This window comes from Bicyclus anynana, chromosome 3, assembly GCF_947172395.1.
Source record: "Bicyclus anynana chromosome 3, ilBicAnyn1.1, whole genome shotgun sequence".
In the NCBI taxonomy this organism is placed as follows: domain Eukaryota; kingdom Metazoa; phylum Arthropoda; class Insecta; order Lepidoptera; family Nymphalidae; genus Bicyclus; species Bicyclus anynana.
Window position 1 is genome coordinate 11,636,698 of NC_069085.1, and position 20,324 is coordinate 11,657,021.

Below are 20,324 nucleotides of genomic sequence, written 5' to 3' on the forward strand. Positions count from 1 at the left end.
TTGGTCTTACCTCCTCTCATTCTGAGTGGAGAATAAAGCTCAGCAGTGAGCCGAATATGGGTTGATAATGATGATGATCTGATTATCCACATCAGTGTAACGCAGATGGAGTACAGGTTTGTTGTTCGTGTAGGATATTTAAAAAACTTCCAGTTAAAAGTGATAACGTAAAAATCCAATCGTAACAACTAACGAGAGGCAATCACAATCACAATCGCCTGCGCGGGCGCAGTGTTCGGCGGCGCGGCGTGTGGCGAGCTCGTCTCGTGGGTCAGAATTGTCTCGCTCTCGTCTAGTGTTTGGGTCAAAATCGACTCGTCTCGTGCTGCGTTCGCGACACAATCGTCTCGTTAGTGTGTGATGTGATCTTATTGGACGACTTATTAGTTGACGAGGGGTTATCTTCCTGTGACTTGACATTCATTCACGTAAAATGGTGAGTACTCTTAATAATTTATCTCTTGAACTTGAATGTAAACTGCACTGTTTTTTACTCTCATCAACTAGGTACTTAGTTCGTTTATCAGTTAATTTATCCAAGTTGGTATGTTTTCATTTCTTAATATTGTAATGTGTATAACCATACCGCATATTACCTATGTAGGTACAATAGCGATTAATGTTACAATTCATGAGAATCTTTAAAAAATAGCAGGCACTTTGAATAAATAAGGTATATACCTACCTACCTACAGCATTTGTAAGTACTATTTTAGATACAAAGTGTTCCCTTGAGGTTTCTAGGGAACTTAATTTTAGGGCATGTTATAATAATCCAGAACAAAAATATATAGTAGAATTGAGAAGTTCCTCTTTTTTTGAATTGGGTTAAAAATATTTTATGACATCCTACTAATATTATAAACGCAAAAGTTTGTATGTATTTTTGGATGTTTGTTACTCTTTACACAACTACTGAACCGATTTGGCTTAAATTTGGAATGGAAATAGATTTTACTCTGGATAAGCTACTTTTATCCCCGAAAAAATCCTTGGATTCACGAGATTTACGAAAACCTTATGATTTTGATGGTATGAGTGTTTGTGAATCAAATCGCCTGAAATTTGAAGTAGAGATAGATTATAGTCTGGATTAACACATAGACTAGTTTTTATCCCGAAAAAATCCATGGATTCCGAGGGATTTGTGAAAAAGTAAATTCCACGCGGACGAAGTCGCGGGCGTCCGCTAGTTATTTATAATGTTATTTCAGCGTTGATAAATCTTTAATAACTTAGGCAAGTAGGTAGGCTGGTAGGTACTAATACGTTTAAAATTATCGTTAACACAATATGTTCACAATAAGCGATTAAATTTTAATTGTAGATAGCAGGAGCGTAGCTACCGCCGTATAAGCCGTGTCATTGATACGGGGCCTTCGGACTACAGGGCCCCCTTACGTGTAAAAGCAAAAATTAGTAAAATGTAATCCACAATCTCACTGAATCCGGTGCTTTCCCGAAAAAAAAACAGAAAAATTTGCCTATGGAGTTTCACTTCAGAAATGACAACAATAATTTAAAATTTTTAAATTAAAACAAAAAGCATTTTTTTTTCCTGGGTAAAGCGTGAGGCCAAAACTTGGAAACATCCTACATACTACATAATTTCCATTTATTTTTCAACTAAGTAACCTACCAGGAGCACACAAATAGGTAAAAAGAAGAGAGTATAACCTAAAATTTCAGTCCATCTCCTTGAGACCTTATCTTTACAATTTGTTAATGCGGTTTTTGGTTAAAATAATAAGCATTCAGGTTGTTATTAATTAACATAAACCAACTTGTATACAGCGATAAGTATCTTTTGTACGTATTTATGACTAGTCGACACCCGGCGATTTTACCCGCGTAGTTCCCGTTTCCGTGAGAATACGATGATACTCGCAAAAAACCAGGCTTATAAGAATTTTCAAAATTGATTCAGTAGTTCCAGAGATTACCCCTACCCCAACAATAACACAAAACATCACCTCTTTAATATACCTATTAGTCTCTATGTCTCTATAGATTAAGTTCTACTCCTAACAGAAAAAGCACAGTGAACCTTCTTTCTCATAATATGACTAATTTACCGTATTTAGTACCTTTACATTTTTTTTTTCTTTTACAAGTTAGCTCTCGACTGCAATCTCATCTAATGGTAAGTGATGATGCAATCTAAGATGGAAGCGGGCTAACTGGTTAATAATAATTGTTAACTTAGAGTGTTAATAATAATAATTTCAGGGTTGTGTGTGAATGATTTAATTATTGCAACCACTATCATTACGTAATTAAATTATATTTAATTACCTAGTGATAGTAGCTAACCGATTAATTATTTGTTTAAAAGAACTGATAAGTTGTTTTCAAAGGTTTCATTATAAGCAAAACTTCTTGTGTATTTCTTTTTAGTAAAATTATGTAACTTGAAAAATAATATCATACAAGTGCCTACCTACATATTAAGTGGCGTGTTGCATTCTTAGAGTTTTCTACACATGACCGCCAAACTTCAGCTGGAAGAAGGCACCTAATGATGATGATTGCATTCTTACTTACTTATTAAAAGAAACAGAAAAGATAATGGAGTTCTTTTAGTACAATACGTATTTTCAAACAATGGAAACATACTTTCCTGTTACATGTCTACTTGTACCTACTCGTGCTTACTGATGTTTGGAAGTGTGGCGATAATTATTTGTAATATTAGTATCCAATTTGGGAGCTCTTTACACGACGAAAACGATTGCAACTATGAAACGTCGTTTCTATACAGTTTTTATGTTTTTATAAACGCGTTAGATCATTTCTCATTTTGACTGATTTCACTATGCAACGATGGGGTTGCCAGATATAAACAGTTAATTATTTTTATACATTTAAATAATACCCTCATGAGTTACGTATACGTCTAAAATGTCAAATAGAGCAAGAGCCCACGACAGCCAGACCTTCGTTATTTTATAAAAGTTGAAAGTTTCTCTGTAGATGTCTCCTATACAGGTAAGAACGACCAGCGACTATAAAGTTTGGGTTGTGGTTACCTGGGCAGGTAACAGGTAGTAAAGGTGTATAAAATAGTACTTGAAATTCGTTAAAGTATAAAGCTCAATTTTTTTATATTTTCTTTGGGATAACTTTAAAAATCTCGTCATCCATTGCCGGACACTTATGACAGTTGTTACCCCCTGCCAGACACCCCTAAACTTTAATAAATTATAATTATACTTTCGTTATAGTATAAAAGCTAAATTTTATATATGTTACTTGGGGACTTATAAAAAGATGTTACCTCAATAGCCGGACAGTTTTCGTGGTTTAAACATCTTGCCAGACACATCGAAAGTCCACTATAGGTGCGAGCGCGAATGCTTAGTTAGGTCAACAATAATAAGTCAAGCTTATCATGAACTAGGACTTCAGTCTCATCAAGATGTTTCAACAGACTTAAATCTTCATAATATCCGGAAAAATACCAAACAATTGACACAATTGATCGATACCTTTGATCGATTTATTAATCCCTTCAGTTCAGAAGTGCCGAAAGACCAACTAATAAATATTTCATCTGGAAAATCTGCATCGCCATCGGTAGAGACATTTTTTTCAATGTTTAAAAGGAATTTTAAACATTGAAAAAAATGGAGATGATCTTCGTAAAACATTTATTTCCGAATGTTTATCAGAGATAACCAGATTTGAAAAAGCTATTAAAAAAAATTCAATTGACAATTTTTCTATAGATTATAAGAAGAAGAAGAAAGTTCTCGTAGGTGGTAAAATTAGAGATTAAAATCCAAAGAGATCTATTTGGACGCATGCTGGGTATCTCAATGGATTTTAATGTAGACATTTCAAAGATTTTGTCTTACCCGATTACCTTAATTTTGACGCTAGCAACCACCACCACCTTGCAAAAGCGAACTACTGCAGCAATTTCTGCGAGCAAATTATATATGTACAATTTGGAATAATGCTCATTTAAAAAATCCAACCACATATCAACCAGAAAATAATGGCTGGGTATTAAAAGATGACAAATACCAGTTCAAATGGTTTGAAGGGGATCAACTGCCGAGTTATGTTAGTGATTCACTCAAAACTCAATCAGGTATATAATTATTACTAGCTGACACCGCGCGGTTTCACCCGCGTGGTTCCCGTTTCCGTAGGAATATGGAGATAATATAAAGCCTATAGCCTTCCTCGATAAATGGGCTATCTAACACTGAAATAATTTTTCAAATCGGACCAGTAGTTCCTGAGATTAGCGCGTTCAATCAATCAAACAAACAAACAAACAAACTCTTTAGCTTTATAATATTAGTATAGATGACAAATTATGATACATAATTTTTGAATTATTTATAATTGTATAAACTTGCTTAATTTTTGAACTTGCTTATTTTTTTTTTCACACACTGAAGAAGGTGATGTTGAGGACGATTCTGCCATCGACTGGAGTAGTAGTGATGAAGAAAATGAAAACATCGACGACAGTGTTTAAATTAATAAATAGGTTTAATTTATATTTTTATGATATTAAACAAACATTTTTTACTTTATACAACATGGCTATGAACGTAATAAAATTTTTTTTATTAGATATCTTAAAAAATAGTAATCGACTAAGCATTCGCGCTCGCACCTATAGTGGACTTTCGATGTGTCTGGCAAGATGTAAAAACCACGAAAACTGTCCGGCTTTTGAGGTAACATCTTTTTATAAGTCCCCAAGTAACATATATAAAATTTAGCTTTTATACTATAACGAAAGTATAATTATAATTTATTAAAGTTTAGGGGTGTCTGGCAGGGGGTAGCAACTGTCATAAGTGTCCGGCAATGGATGACGAGATTTTTAAAGTTATCCCAAAGGAAATATTAAAAAATTGAGCTTTATACTTTAACGAATTTCAAGTACTATTTTATACACTTTTACTACCTGTTACCTGCCCAGGTAACCACAACCCAAACTTCATAGTCGCTGGTCGTTCTTACCTGTATAGGAGACATCTACAGAGAAACTTTCAACTTTTATAAAATAACGAAGGTCTGGCTGTCGTGGGCTCTTGGGCTAAAATGAAAGCTTATTTTATGCTTAATGTAACTTTATTAAGTTGAATTTGATCTAGTTCATTGTTTCGCCGCAATTTAACTAGGCAACCTATTTTATTCATTCATTCATTTATTCATTCATTCATTTATTTCTTATCACTAATAAATATAGAGAGTATATATTTCTAATGCCGGATCATAGACCAAAAGTCTATGATCCGGCATTATAAAAAGAAACTCCCGATTGTCAGGGTTTTCATAATTTCTAAATATAACTTATATTATTTGTTACAGGTACAAAAAGTAATTGTATTTATTGTGGCACTAATATGTGGCATAACAGACACAATTTCTTCACCACAACTGATTCGTAAGCCGTTTACACTTGAAGAGATAGTGCCTCTGCAACCACAATTCTTTCCCGAGCGAGTCGCTGTTCAGTGGATATCAGGTATTTTTTTTAGCAGGGATAATATTATATTAGACCGGGCCATGTCCGTGGACCGAGGCCGAGAACGATGGTGGTGTAAACGAGCGTCGGACAATAAGGTGCTGATAGACTTGAGCAATCACTTGTAGCAGAACATATAGCATTCGTTGTTTTTATATTTGTCGAACTAAACAACGAGCCGAGCCAAGGATAGAGCCAAATATTGCTACGAACAAATTGAGAATTCTAGCGAATGCTCTATTCGACGTTCGTCAAATATATTCTTGATGAACATTCGCAGGAATGCTTATTACAACTGAATGCTCAAGTCTATTCGCACTGTGCACTGGTACTGTGTTATAAACTGCTTCATAAAAAATGTATGTAACGTTTCATATCCGTGCCCTATCCGGACCACGTATACGACACGACCCGGGTACGGCCATGTCTAATATAAATCATCCCATACTAAACTACTAATTTAAGTGGTTTTTATTGGTGGTTTCTAAATTAGCTTTATTCAATGACAAGCTACTATTTGACTGGGACTATTTTTGACAATTCTCTTTTCTGACTCTGTATACGTATGCTGTAGGCTCCATAATAGAAATGTAAGCATAATGTAGGCAGCAGCGTCATCGGGAGATCGGAGAAGTATAAAAACCTTGCCATTTTTGACTGAGATTATTCCTAATGCTCTCATGACCGTGGTTGAATCATGGTGACTTAAAAAATCGGCAACCTAGTGAAGATGTTGTGCTGACGCAGAGGTTTCTTTAGTTGCCAAGAGGGCGTTGTCTTTTCGAAGTCACCTAAAAAGCGACAAGACCGTCTTAATATAACAAAAGCTATGTAAGTTATAAATAGAAACGCTGGACAGTACGTAACACCGGGGATTCCTAAAGCTGAATTCAGAATAGCCCAAGCAATTAAAATTACAAATTCCGATCGTACACATCAGTCATTAAAACAAGTAAAGTAAAAGACCTCGAATTGGTCTTAAATAAATTCATCCGGATTCGTTAAATGTTACAATCTCAGTCACTTATTTCTCAATCTTTCCTGCTCAATATTTTTTATCGAAATGATACACATCTTCTCATCAGATGAATAGAGTTACGTAATGTGTTTACGCTGTACAGGAAAATTGCAGCACAAATTCGATTAGTCTTCCGTTACTCGGTGAGGCGGTAGAGCTTCGTTTCTGATAAAATATCAACAAAGAATCTCTCATAACAAGAAGAGTCTAATGAAATGGGGGAAGATGGCTAGAATTGATTTATTAAACGAAAAATTAACGAAGAGAACAACTCTATAACACGAATCGTGTTACACGATTGACAGACAGTATATGTCAGTAAACAGCAGGCTTATTCACAATCTTTGACGTATACTAGGTTGACTTATACGAAATTGGGATTATATGTAACAAAAATGCCTACTGGTGGATATCATTCAGTAGGTAGATGACATTTGTCAATTGAATTGATGTTTATTATAATTTATTATAATAATATATTGATAATAAAGATCAAAATGGTTTATTGAAATAATTCTCTGCATTTACATAGGATAGGTATAGGCAGGTCTCGCGCCGCTGCGCCTATCTTATATCAATGATTCCTTGTTTAATTTTTTGTGGCACTGCCAGAACGCTAAGTCGCTTGGTCTTACTATAGTACTATCATCATACATGCATTTAGAAGATGTATTTCCCAAACTGTCCTCAGCTGGCAATCGAACTCATGTACTTGTATATGTATCTACCCATATTATAAACAACTGAGCCGAAGAGGTCATCATAATTAATAACTAACTTTCAATAGTCTAAAAAAACAAAAAAAAAACACCATTTTAGCACGTACTAAAAATTACAAATATTGGATTTAAGTCACGTTTTTGACTATTTTTTTCGTATTTCTGACAGCAAAGCCCTTCATTTCATATCCATATCATGGGGGTGGATTTCAAACAGCCTGTCCGCCATCTTGGGGAGGCCGCCATACTGGATTTGTATCTTAAGTAGTCATGTATTGCCATCAGAACTCAGAGCGTGTGCAAAATTTAATCCTAATCGATAGTGGGTCAAATTAAATTCCAATTCCAATTTCAAATTTCGATTTTCTTACATACATGGTTACAAGTGAAGATAATAAAAGCGTGTAAAAAATATTATGGTCATTTATTTTTAATTGTTTAATATATTTTCTTTCATGCTCATAAAAATAAATTAATTGTAAATATTAGTTTCATTATGAGAATAAGTTTAACAATATATATTTTTTTTATTTTTACCCGACTACGGCAAAACGAAAAGAAAATGTTATCATATAAGCAGTCTATGTATGTACGTTTGTTTTTAGGTACGTATGTACGTCTTAAATTCTACATTTTTTGATTCCAATCAATTTATCCGATATTCATGAATATGTAACATGGGCTATATTTTAATCGTCGTCAGGCACAGGAGGAGTTGATTTTACCTTGAATTCCCCTATTTAAACCGATTTGTTTCCGTAGTCGGGTAACAATTTTTAAACTTTTTTCTTGTTATAGATACAGAGTACATAGTCGCTGAGCCGGGGTCTGTGAACAAATATGACGCTCTTACTAATACATATACCACGATTTTAGACCAAACAGAATTGGTAAGTTTTTTTATATATCTTTAAACTTGAATTTTCGATAATTTTTTTACTTAGTGTGGTGCTTATTACCTATGTGTTTTTTGTTTCCAGTTAAATTTAAGCCGGTATGACGTGTCATCGTTTTCAAATGACCAGAAAAATCTGCTATTGACAAAAAATAGACAAAAGGTACGCACAATAGTAAGACTAAAGTCAACTATGGGAGGTTAAACCGTAACGCGTTACGTTACGGTTTAGCCTCCTATAAGAAGTTATCACAAAAATAAAATTAACTCTTTTTATATTATTTTAGTTACAATATTTTCGAATAACAGTTTAATCTTACTCACGTAACAAGTGAATCCATTGTCTTGGCTTCTATATTCAGAGAGATTCGCTTCGGTAGTCAAGTGTGCAAAACGCGTGAATACCAAATACAAATTGTTATTTATCTGAGTAATAATACCTCAATGTAGTTAATTAAGCTTTATAGGAATGTTTGTTTAATAGTTTTTATATTCACGCCGCGATAAAAATATCATTAATAATACTGTATTGATGACTTATACACCTCAGGCTATTAACAAGAAATTATAGAATGTTTTCCCTGAGATAAAAAAATACTATAATAATGTTACCATTGTAACCCTTGTTGGTAAAATTTACTCTAACCTTTGAAATTATATGTATATTCTGAAAACTATCTTAGGACAAATTTCTACATATATAAGTTGGAAATAGTGAATTTTTAATCATATATAAAAAAAAATTAAATATTTATAATATGCAATATAGGTATATAATATTTTTATTCAATAACTGATACTGTACCCCACGATTTAGCATTTCATATAATTTATAAACGAATATAACGACAACTACGATAGTTAAAAAAATATATATTTTTTCGACGAAATGCTATTATGAACAATGGACATTAAAGTATGTACAGCAATTATTAAAAAAATCTGTAGTAGATGTTAATTTATACAAATATGGCGGCGTCACACGTCAAAACGGTAGTTTAAATGCTACGCGGATAAAATGCTAATATTGTTTACATCTTAGTAATTAAATACCCCTAGTGTCATTATAAAAAAGATAATTGCAATGCAGTTACAAATAGTTTTATTATACACGTGAAATTAGACACCTACGCGAGCATTAGAAATGGAAATATAGTCAACAAGATTATAGGTATACTAGCAGATACCCCGTCTTCATACGCATAGAAAACCATTTGAGAACCTTCAAATTTTAAAGAACTTTATGACTTTTATAAGTTTCCCTGCCTATTATCCCTTCAACCTTTAAAATAACTTTAAATTGTTTAAAAAACTAAAAAACACGCTTTTAGCACGCACAGAATATTGGATTTAAGTCACGTGATTATTTTTTTCGTATTTCTGACAGCAAACCCTTTCATTTGATATCTATATCATGGGGTGGATTTCAAACAGCCAGTCCGCCATCTTGGGGACGACACCATATTGGATTTGTAATGACGTTTCTTAGCTAGTCATGTATTGTCAAATTATCAAAACTCAGAGCGTGTGCAAAATTTCATCCTAATCGATGACCTGGAAGTGGATCAAATTAAGATTCCAAGATTTGATTTTCTTACATACATACAAGTGAAGCGAATAAAAGCGTGTTAATAAGCGTATATCACTTCTCATGGGTCTGGCTATCATATAAAAATAAATCCGATTTAATAACATTCGAATATAGCTACTCCTTTTATTTATTTATTATCATATATTTTATTTATTTATTCATTTATTCATCACCATCATTAGCTTTATTTTCTTACAACTCACAGGTCTTAACTTTCATAATATAGCGCATTCGCTTGTTTGCTAGTTAAGCGGTTAAAAATGTACTCGTAGGTACTAAAATGTGAAATACATTCATGCTTCAATGGGGACAATTGGACTGGTGATCTTTAAAAACAAGCAATTCGAGGTCAAGGAACTTAGTAATGCATAGACACAAGCCGTTCATGATTATAATTGTAATAAAGTAAGGGGATTTAGCCGTTTATTCATTTGAAGGTCTTCAAGTTTTTGAGGCCGTAGGATGTAGGTATGCAAATTATAAATAAAAAAGTAAATAAAAGTTTTATCAGAATCGATGAATGATTAAGGAACGCAGGGAACACAAATATAATATAAATGATATAAAATATAAATGATAATTTTGATTTTATTTTCAGGTGTATCGATATTCAGCTGTGGCGGAATACTCCGTTTATAATATTGAAGACAAGTGAGAATGATTTTTTTTAATTAAATACTAGTTTAAGATAACTATATCATTTTGTAGAAAACTTACGTTCTTGTTAGTGTTTACACTAAGAACCTGCGTGGTTCCCTTTTACGTTGAAATACAGAGATAAAATTATAGTATAGGTAAGCCTATATTACTTGCTGATAGATTATAATCTATCAGCGAGTAGTGTAGGCTATTTGTATTAGCATTCCATTGCTGAAAGGATTTTATAAATCGGTCATGTAGTTTAAGCGTGAAAACGTCACAAACAAGCAAACTCATATTAGCATTTATAGCAGTTAGGTTTAGGATTGTGCCGAATAATAATAACTAAATTTTATTACACATAAGCTGTTATGATACGTAAACGCTTATTTTAGTTATTATTAGATTACAAAGTTATGTTTTGTTAAGCTTTATATCTATTTTAATTTGCAGGTCTATCAGAAATATCAGCCAGGGCCCACTACAGGTGGTCGTGTGGGGCAAGGATGATTCACTAGCTTACGTGCAGAATAATAATGTATATTATATTCCTGATGTCGCTAATCCTACAGTGGTAACAGCCCTTACTACTGATGGTGTTAACGGACAGATTTATCATGGTGTCACGGATTGGATTTATGAAGGTAGTTAGGTTTTATTTAATTTACCCCCGACGTAAATAGAGGGGTTATAAGTATGACGTGTCTGTCTGTCAGTCTGTCTGTGGCACCATAACCCAGACGGATGAAGCGATTTCAATTTAGTTTTTTTTGTTTGAAAGGTGGCTTACGGGCGAGTGTTCTGAGATATGTTTGATGAAAATCGGTTGAGCCGTTTAAAAGTTGTGGGGGTTGAAAGTGGGGAACAATAAACGAATGTCTAAAAATATACTCGAGTGAGGTCTCAAATGAAAGCGCACTAAAAGAGAATATTGATGACTTGATCGAGAGTGTAATTAATAATTTCATGACCTTCGGAGCTTTTTCAAAAATTTCAATTTCATGTTATTTTGTCACCATCATCATAAACATCAGCTCATTTTAACGGTCCACACAAGGCTAGGCCTGCCTCATAAAAGAGGGGACATGGAGCTTTATTAACCACGCTGCTCCAACTCCAAGCTGAAAATTTCGTAGTAAAAGTAAAACTCAGTATCTCATGTATCCCGACCCAGGATTCAAACCTAGGACCTCGACCTTCGAAACTTGAGTTAAACACTAGGCCAACGAGGCAATCAATTTAATTTTCTGTCTAGAATTAAAAACAGAAGCCTTTAGATAATATATGCATAGAAATATTATAGAGCCCACTAAACATTTGTATCTATCTAAAACAAGAAAATGGTTTTTGGACTTTTTAAAAATGTGTAAACAGTAGTGCCTGGTCCGGCAATAAATCGAATTGGTAACTGCTTGTTAGTTGTCTTAATTCTGTATATTTATTTTTAGTATATATGATTAGAGATATTATGAAATTTCAGAGGAAGTGTTTAATGCTGCGGAAGCAATGTGGTTCTCGCCTAACGGAACCTCCTTAGCTGTGGCTTCCTTCAATGATACTCTAGTCGAGTCGGCCGTGTTTCCTTACTACGGGGAGTCTTCTGAAATTGACTACCAGTACCCTCTGATGGTCCAATTTAAGTATCCTAAGGTTAGTTCGTTACACTTTTACTACCTATCATATTCTAATAAAAGATATAATAATAATACTACTATTCCAAAATGAAAAGAAAAAATAAAATAAATAGAACACACATTAAACAATAGTAAAAACGGCAGTGATCTCTTCTAACTACAATAAAAAAAATATTAATTTTAGTATAAAATTATTTTTATTAAAATTTAAAGGAAACTTAATGAAAGACGTATTCAATTGGAAGTTAATTTGACTTTAAAATAAATAAAACAATAATTATTTTGTTTGTCAGGTAGGTCGCACTAACCCTGATGTGCAGCTACGAGTCTTCAAATTAAATGAGTCTGAGAGCAAGCCAATGGTTATACCTGCGCCAGTTGATATTGTTGGATTGGATCACATCTTAGGCAGAGTTAACTGGGCCACTGACCAAAACCTCATTGTATTATGGCTCAACAGACGACAAAGCATTAGCGTGCTGACTAACTGCGATTTGAAATTAGATAAGTGCAGTATTTTAAAACAAGAAACAGAGCCTAGTGGCTGGGTCGATATCCGGGAGCCATTTTTCGATCCTTCTGGAACTCAAATGCTAGAAGTTCAACCTTTGTCTTATAACGATCAGAGATTTATGCACGTGGGCCGTTTTGACTTTAACACTCAGCTCACAGAAGATTTAAGTCCAGGAAATTCGACAGTCACTGAGATATTGGGATGGAATCATGACACAGATACCGTTTATTACATTATTTCGCCTGGCACTGAACCTTGGAAGAGAGAATTGTGGGCAACTTCGAAAGGAAATGCCAAGTGTATTACATGTAAAAAGCCTCACTGTAATAATGTCGATGGAGCATTTTCACCTGGTGGCAGCTACGGAATAATAATTTGTGCTGAAACTAATGTCCCTCCAATTTCTTATTTTTATACTAGTCAGGTGAGTGAGTTATACAGTAAGTTGTCTTATAATGTTATATCAATCATAACAATTCATAATATTACATCTTATAAATAACTCTTTTCAGAACGATTCAATGAAATTGCTCACTGATAACTCTAGACTTGTTAATTTATTAAGTCACTATAAGATTCCTATGGTCCTGTTCAATAAGATGTCTTTAGAAGAAGAAACGATGTCACATATTAAGTTATTATTGCCAAGCGAAATGGAATCTGGGAAAAAGTATCCAATGATTATAAGATTATATTCTGGACCAGGAACGTCTAGAGTTAAAGATGTTTATGATATGGGTAACTATAAAAAGTTTATAGGACGAAGAAAACGTATATCATTGAATTATGCTAATACATATTTCAAAAACATTGCTATGTAAATAAAAGTTTCATGTAACATAATTGCACAAGAACAAAATTTTCTACACACAATACTAACAACGATGACAATAAAGTTAAAGTATTATTTGCTAATTCAAGTGTTTGGAACTCTCTATTTGAGGAAACTATTATAGATCGATTGGCATTTGAAAATCAATCATCAAATCAATAATATGTGTATAGCTGTTTAAACCTCTCTATAGGACAAGTGATTCATTCGTTGATAGTAAATAAAACTAACAGTAAATTTGAACTATTTCAGAATACTACAATTTGTACTTAAGTAGCAATCGAAGTTTTATAGTAGCGTCAATCGATGTTCGAGGCTCAGGCGCGATGGGAGTAGAGGCAATGCACGCGCTGAACAACGCTCTGGGGACAGTTGAAATTACTGATACTTTAGCTGCTATAAGGTAAAATATTTCTGGAAAAAATATTTTTCGTGTATTACGTGTAAAAAGCTCGTCATTACAAATCATAGGTTATACGAAATAGTTTGAAATCTAAAAAATGAATAATGGTGGAACCAAATCGATAAATTATTGTAATATTTAGCAACAATAATTGTTAGACGAGTCGAAATCAGATAATACACTATAAATACATTAATGTAGATAAATATTACCTTTATATAAATATCCTTTAATTTCGAATTGTTAGTTATAATATTTCTATTATTCTCTGTAGTCTGGGTATGCACCTTCAACTTTTCAAATAAGAGCATTTTAAAATAATAAATATAAGAGCACTTTAACATATTTAATAAATATTTACGGTGAAGGAAAAACATCGTGAGGAAACCTGGATACGTGAAAATTTTCTTAATTCTCTTCGTATGTGAAGTCTGCCAATCCGTATTATGAACTAATAGCCTAATCCCTATCATTCGTGCTTTGATGATGATGATGATGATGATGATGAGGATGGTGATGGATTTTAATCATGAAATAAGAGGATTTTTTACCTCAGAAAATATATTTTATTCTATAATGCATGGCCTAGGTACTCTTGTAATTGATTGCTTCCATTTTCCTGCAGGCGTCTTATTGCCACATACGATTTCATTGATCCCAAACGAATCGGTGTATGGGGCTGGAGCTATGGCGGATACGCGACCACCATGTTGCTCATCAAGGACGAAGAAAAGTTACTGGCATGCGGAGCAGCAGTCGCACCTGTTACATCTTGGCTGTACTATGGTTTGTATATATCATGTCACTAGTAGACGTCGCGCGGTTTCACCCGCGTAGTTACCGTTCCCGTAGGAATACTGGGATAAAATATAGCCTATAGCATTCCTCTATAAATGGGCTATCTAACACTGAAAGAATTTTTCAAACCGGGCCAGTAGTTCCTGAGATTAGCGCGTTCAATCAAACAAACAAACTCTTCAGCTTAATAATATTAGTAGGTATAGATTGCAGATTGCATCATCACTTACCATCAGGTTAGATTGTGGTCAAGGGCTAACTTGTAAACAATTAAAAAAAAAATAATAAAAAAACTTTTAGAGGAATAACTCTGGAGATATTTTGATGAGCGTAAGTTCATTCTTGAATATGGAAATAATCATGATTTCATTCACACTAAGAGTGACAATAAGGAACAGATCTATGAATTGAATCGAGAGTAAGAAAATATGTCGAATTTGACGCAAAATTAATAAACCCACCTGGCAGGTGTTCAATTATTTAGGGCTTTTGGGTGACATTAATATTTCTACTGAGTGAAACACAGAAGTATCGAATATATATTTTTTAATTATTTTATTTTATTCCAGATTCAATATACACTGAGCGATATATGGACACACCTCAGAACAATCCAGAAGGTTACAATAATTCTGATGTGATGATTGCTGCAGAAAAGTTGCGAGGCCGTCAATACCTATTAGTACACGGCACAGGTGATGACAATGTGCATTTCCAGCACAGCATGCAACTTGCGAAGAAATTGCAGCGAGCTGATATTGCCTTCGAACAAATGGTATTGATACTTTTATATACTACACAATACTATGTAGTCTTTTACAAGTATTGATATATTATAACAGCATACGTGATCTTTGTTCTGTGGTAACTTCTGACAAGCAATAGGCACTGGACATGCACGTGTCAGGTTACATTAGTACTCGTAAACAATAAAACTTAGGTAACAAACACAACTCGATTTATTTGAGTGGCCTATTCTTTATCTTTATGGTATATTGTAGTGCTTGATTGCAATTACGCCTTAATGTAAACGACAATGATGAAACTCGTTTGCCCAGAAGGTGCATATTCACTAGACTAGTTTTAAGATACCCAGCTTAAGGTGGTAAGAAATACTTAAGCTCAAGGAGCATTTCAGAGCATACTTTTCCTAAAATTGTGTCTTTTCAGAAAAAAAATAAAGTAGGTAAAATACCTTCTGACATATTATCAATAGGCAGTTTCGCCTATATTCACAGTTTGTCAATATGAAATTTAACTCTCTTACAACTATATTGTCTTTATTATAAAAATACAGTGATATACGAAATTGTTCTCTATTTAGGTACTGATCCATTTATGTTTTTACAGAGTTACGCTGATGAAAACCATTCGTTAAGAGGTGTGAGTCGGCACTTTTATCACACATTAGACCACTTCTGGACAGAGTGCTTTCATTCATAACTGAAAGTATCACTCACCCATCGGTACAATCGAATTGAAGATAAAGACTGTGATTTGACTATGGTGACTAAAATGAGATTATTTATGACGTCTTCCACGAGTGTTTAAATCAATGTGATATTAATGAGGACCAAAAAAAATATTTTTATTTGTATTATTACTATTACTTTGCAACTGCATCTTTACTACCTAATTAGAATACGTTCCAAAATATAGATGTTTCATAAATTTCAGACAAACTTTCAAAACGTAGACAACAGAAGTATTGTTAATGAATTATTTTAATTTAGAAATCTACCTTAAACTTCATTTTATTGCAATATTACGAAAACAAAATCTTACATTCGACCTTCAACTTCATTAACTTTATTTCATTGCGCTATGAATAATATTACGAAAACAAAATCTTTTGCTGTGTTCAGTTGTATAAGTACTGGTTGTTTTATAATAATAATAATAAAACCGACTACTTATTATAAAGTTGTTTTGTTTTTATCCCTGGGAATAACTTAAAACCTTCATTAATTTTCCGCCATCAAGCTGGAATCCCTTTTAATAATACATTTTATGTTGTATATGAGCACAATTCATTCATCATCACAATCTGGTGATCACAAAAGATATAATTATTTATATTTCCTTATTTTCGGGATGTAATCCGATAAATTGGTATTTAAAGTATTTCGATAGTTTTGTGATTCTATAGATTTTGATTTGCTCTTTTCTTTCTCTTTTTACTTTACTATTGGTAAACCGCTACAAAGGTAAATTCTTCTTATTCTTTTACTTCTTCGGATTGGCAAATCTGATGTAGGTACCCAAATATGTCCAAAAAATTACTTTCTATTAAAAATACATTGCAAATGCAGTATGAACAGATTAAAAAAAAATATAATATCTGCTGGATCTGGATCTACTGAAACGATCTGAACATTTTAAAAATCGTTTTATCACTAATAGAAAGCTACGGTATTTGTGAGTGTTATAGGCTATATTATATCCCCGTATTCTCACGGCTAGTAGTTCATTAAGTCAGTCAATTGAATCAATGTCGTAATTACTGATAAGGGATTCAGGAGGAATATGGTAAGTAGGTAGGTACATTTTTATTCTGTTTTATCAGAAAGTGGTGTAAGAAAAAGAAATATCTGAAAAATATAATCTAGATCAAAATTCTAGTTTTGATTCATTGCTGCAATAGCGTTAGTAGGTACAAGTGAAATAAAAACCAAGAAGGAAATATTTTCTTTAATTATCGCTTCCTAGAAGAAAAAAAATATTAAGTAATTTGACATTGACTTTTAAGATATGATAATTTGAGGACACCTTACTATTTATAGCACATTTATGAAAATTTCAAGTGGAAATATTGTTAGAATCGCAAAGTTATGGCCGAGGATACTCACAAGATGGTAAATATATTTATAATTGTGTAGAATGCAATACAAAATGGGAAAAATCTAATTTATAGTGCACTTACTCAGACAGTACTGTAAATCTAATCTTAATATTATTTACTTAGCGAAAGGTACATGAGAGAGAGAGTACATCACGAAATCTTGAAAACCGTTTGACGTAGAAACATAAAATTTGGAATGGAGGTAGTTTATAGGAGGACGAAACCGTGGGCGTCCGCTAGATTTTAATAATAATATTTTATTTTGCACTATAGGCAGTCCGACAAAGCCCCAGCACTTTTCGAATGTGGTCCAGATCTACAAGACCGAAGCATATGTGCGATAGATCCTGACGATCCTGAAAAATGTTACGCTGAACCTCGCGTGGTCATCATAGGGGCTGGTATGGCAGGCCTTTCAGCGGCCGCGAGACTCGCCCAACGCGGTATCACCAATCTCGTTGTTTTAGAAGCGTATGAACGGTGTGCATTAGTTTATCAGCTAAAATGTTATTTATTTAAATATAATATTAGCCTGTATAGCTTGACAACTCCGTCCATATCACTCCCGATGGTCCACGCGGGCCGGGAGGCGTGTAGCGATGAATGAAAAATCCACGACTGATGCACCTCACTTCCCCGCACGCACGAGTCACACCCGCGCAGTATTTCCTCCCGTCGCCCGCATATCATGGGAGCGTCATCAACGAACTTGCCAGACTATAGTTAGCCTTAGTAATGAGAAACATTAGTAAATAGGCGCAACAGCTATACGTTATCTTATAGAAAGAAGAAAGAAAGAAAGAAAGAAAGAAAGAAAATATATATAGCAACAGAAATAAATGCCTCTTAATATTAATTGCTATTTGAAAACGATCTTTTGTGTTTGTACATATTTGGTACATTGTAATATTTTGCTTTTAGACCTGGAGGCCGTATACACTCCTGTTGGATAGGTGATGTGGTAGCTGAGCTCGGTGCTGATTTACAAGACTCTACTTATTGTTCTCCGCACCCAATTTATACCATGTCTGCTAAAGAAATGCCTCCACGTCCTGGCTTACCAGCGGTAGAGCATTCGAGAGGACTATTCGAGAGAGTGGTAAATGGAAAAATGTCATTCCCTTCGACAATTTCAGCTTATTATAAATTTCGTCAAATCGAGAATGAAGCTTCTAAAATATTTTGCCTAGGTGGAAATAAACAACATGGATCGTTAATAAATTTCATGAGTTTAAGGATACAACAAGAACTGCACGAATATCCGGAAGATCAACAACACGATGCAGCGCGAATTATGTTCGGTCTAGCGCACATGCTCAGTGCACGATGTGGATACGACACCGCCATGTTGTACGGTGATCATACAGGTTGTTACATGAATATGCCCGGCGGAGACGTACGTGTCCCACTCGGAGTAGCTGGCACACTTGCACCCATATTACGGCAGATACCAGAAGGAACCATTCGATACTGTAAGCCTGTCAATTGCGTTTATTGGGGTACCTGTCAAAAATCTGGATACCGAGCCACAGTGTGCACAACCGATGGTGAAGAGTTCCCAGCTGATTATGTTATCATTACAGTTTCGATGGGAGTTTTAGCAGCGAATGCTAATAAATTATTTTGTCCAGCATTACCAAGTTCAAAAACAGATGCAATCAGATGCCTCGGATATGGTTATGTAAATAAAGTTTACATGGAGTACTGCCATCAATTCTGGTTTTGGCACAAAGGTGATATCAACTTTAAATACTCTACAAGCTCATTAATGAATCGAACGGATTGGACTCGTGGTATAAGGTATATACGAGCTGTACCTAATAGTAAACATGTGGTTAGTGCAATGGTTGTCGGCAAAGAGGCTTGGCTAATGGAAGGTCTATGTGATAAAGATATAGCCGAAGGTCTCACAGATGTCTTAAGAACATCTACAGGCAATGCATATATCCCGTATCCTGTAACTTTATTACGATCACATTGGATATCCGATCCATACTTTCTAGGCGCTTACTCCTACGATTGTAACTCCACTGATGGTAACACCCAAAGAGCTTTGGCTTGTCCGTTACCAGGTTTAGCCGACTCAATCCCTCCTATTCTTCTTTTCGCTGGCGAGGCAACAGTTCCTGGCTATTTTGCAACAATAGAGGGCGCTAAAATAAGTGGAGTAAGAGAAGCCGAACGAATTATACAACTGACTTTACGTTATAAAGGTCCTCCATTACCAGCTACGGAAACGATGCAACCGAAAAAGAAAATCGAATGTGAAAATTAAACGATGATATTGTGAGATAATTCCCCGTTACTGTGAACTATGACTAAGATAACTAATGGCGTTTGGTTTTAACATAAGTTATTAATAGACTACCAATGTATGTATAACATCGATTTTTTTTAAATTTCGTTTTCTACATACAACATAACAGTAAAACGACCTTTCACGATATTTCTGAAGTATGTTTCTAAACCTTCATAGACCCTTGATGTCGATAGTTTACTCGCAACTATTATAACATCGCGGAAAACTTAGGTACCTAAGCCACAGAATACATATGTACAAGTACCTAAGCTAAATTTATGACCATATAGTTAGTTTAATGAACTCAACTAGATTTATGATCATATACTTAATTCAATGAATTAACTAAACATAACACCGTAACTGATTACTGCCAAATTGCTATAAATGCAGTAATAAGATTACGTGTTACGCATTTTTTTTTTTAAAGCGAAGTTTTATTCAAAATCATGTAACCGAACATCGTCGCGCGTTTGGCAACACTATTTTAGTAGAAGAGAACTTGGATCCCAAGACGCACCTCCAATGTTAATTGCAAGGCTTAGAGAATAGTGTTTCAATACGTACAAGATGTTAGTAATAATCACCGGGACAGATGCCTTAACATGTTACAACATAGCATATATCATGTAAATCTATGCTACCG

The 20,324-nt window shown here is 34.1% G+C and overlaps 2 protein-coding genes across 2 annotated transcripts; both read left to right on the top strand.

The window, feature by feature from the left end:
* The first annotated feature begins 214 nt into the window (after positions 1–214).
* On the top strand, positions 215–16,460 carry LOC112047415 (venom dipeptidyl peptidase 4). The gene is made up of 13 exons (XM_024084531.2): positions 215–436; positions 5,338–5,494; positions 8,030–8,121; positions 8,212–8,289; positions 10,316–10,368; positions 10,810–11,000; positions 11,837–12,006; positions 12,284–12,928; positions 13,017–13,242; positions 13,589–13,739; positions 14,365–14,525; positions 15,107–15,312; positions 15,888–16,460. The coding sequence occupies exons 1-13, from the start codon at positions 434–436 to the stop codon at positions 15,978–15,980; spliced, it is 2,226 nt and encodes a 741-aa protein (XP_023940299.1). The 5' UTR covers positions 215–433; the 3' UTR covers positions 15,981–16,460.
* Positions 16,461–17,028: 568 nt separating this feature from the next.
* On the top strand, positions 17,029–20,042 carry LOC112047424 (peroxisomal N(1)-acetyl-spermine/spermidine oxidase-like). The gene is made up of 3 exons (XM_052891180.1): positions 17,029–17,033; positions 17,653–17,859; positions 18,301–20,042. Exons 1-3 carry the CDS (start codon positions 17,029–17,031, stop codon positions 19,652–19,654), a joined length of 1,566 nt encoding a protein of 521 aa, XP_052747140.1. The 3' UTR covers positions 19,655–20,042.
* The last annotated feature ends 282 nt before the right edge of the window (positions 20,043–20,324 follow it).

Coding starts and splice junctions, on each gene's coding strand:
- LOC112047415 (XM_024084531.2), top strand. Junction 5,495..8,029: donor CGCTGTTCAGTGGATATCAG/GTATTTTTTTTA, acceptor TTCTTGTTATAG/ATACAGAGTACATAGTCGCT. Junction 12,007..12,283: donor TCCAATTTAAGTATCCTAAG/GTTAGTTCGTTA, acceptor TTTGTTTGTCAG/GTAGGTCGCACTAACCCTGA.
- LOC112047424 (XM_052891180.1), top strand. Junction 17,860..18,300: donor GTTTTAGAAGCGTATGAACG/GTGTGCATTAGT, acceptor TTTTGCTTTTAG/ACCTGGAGGCCGTATACACT.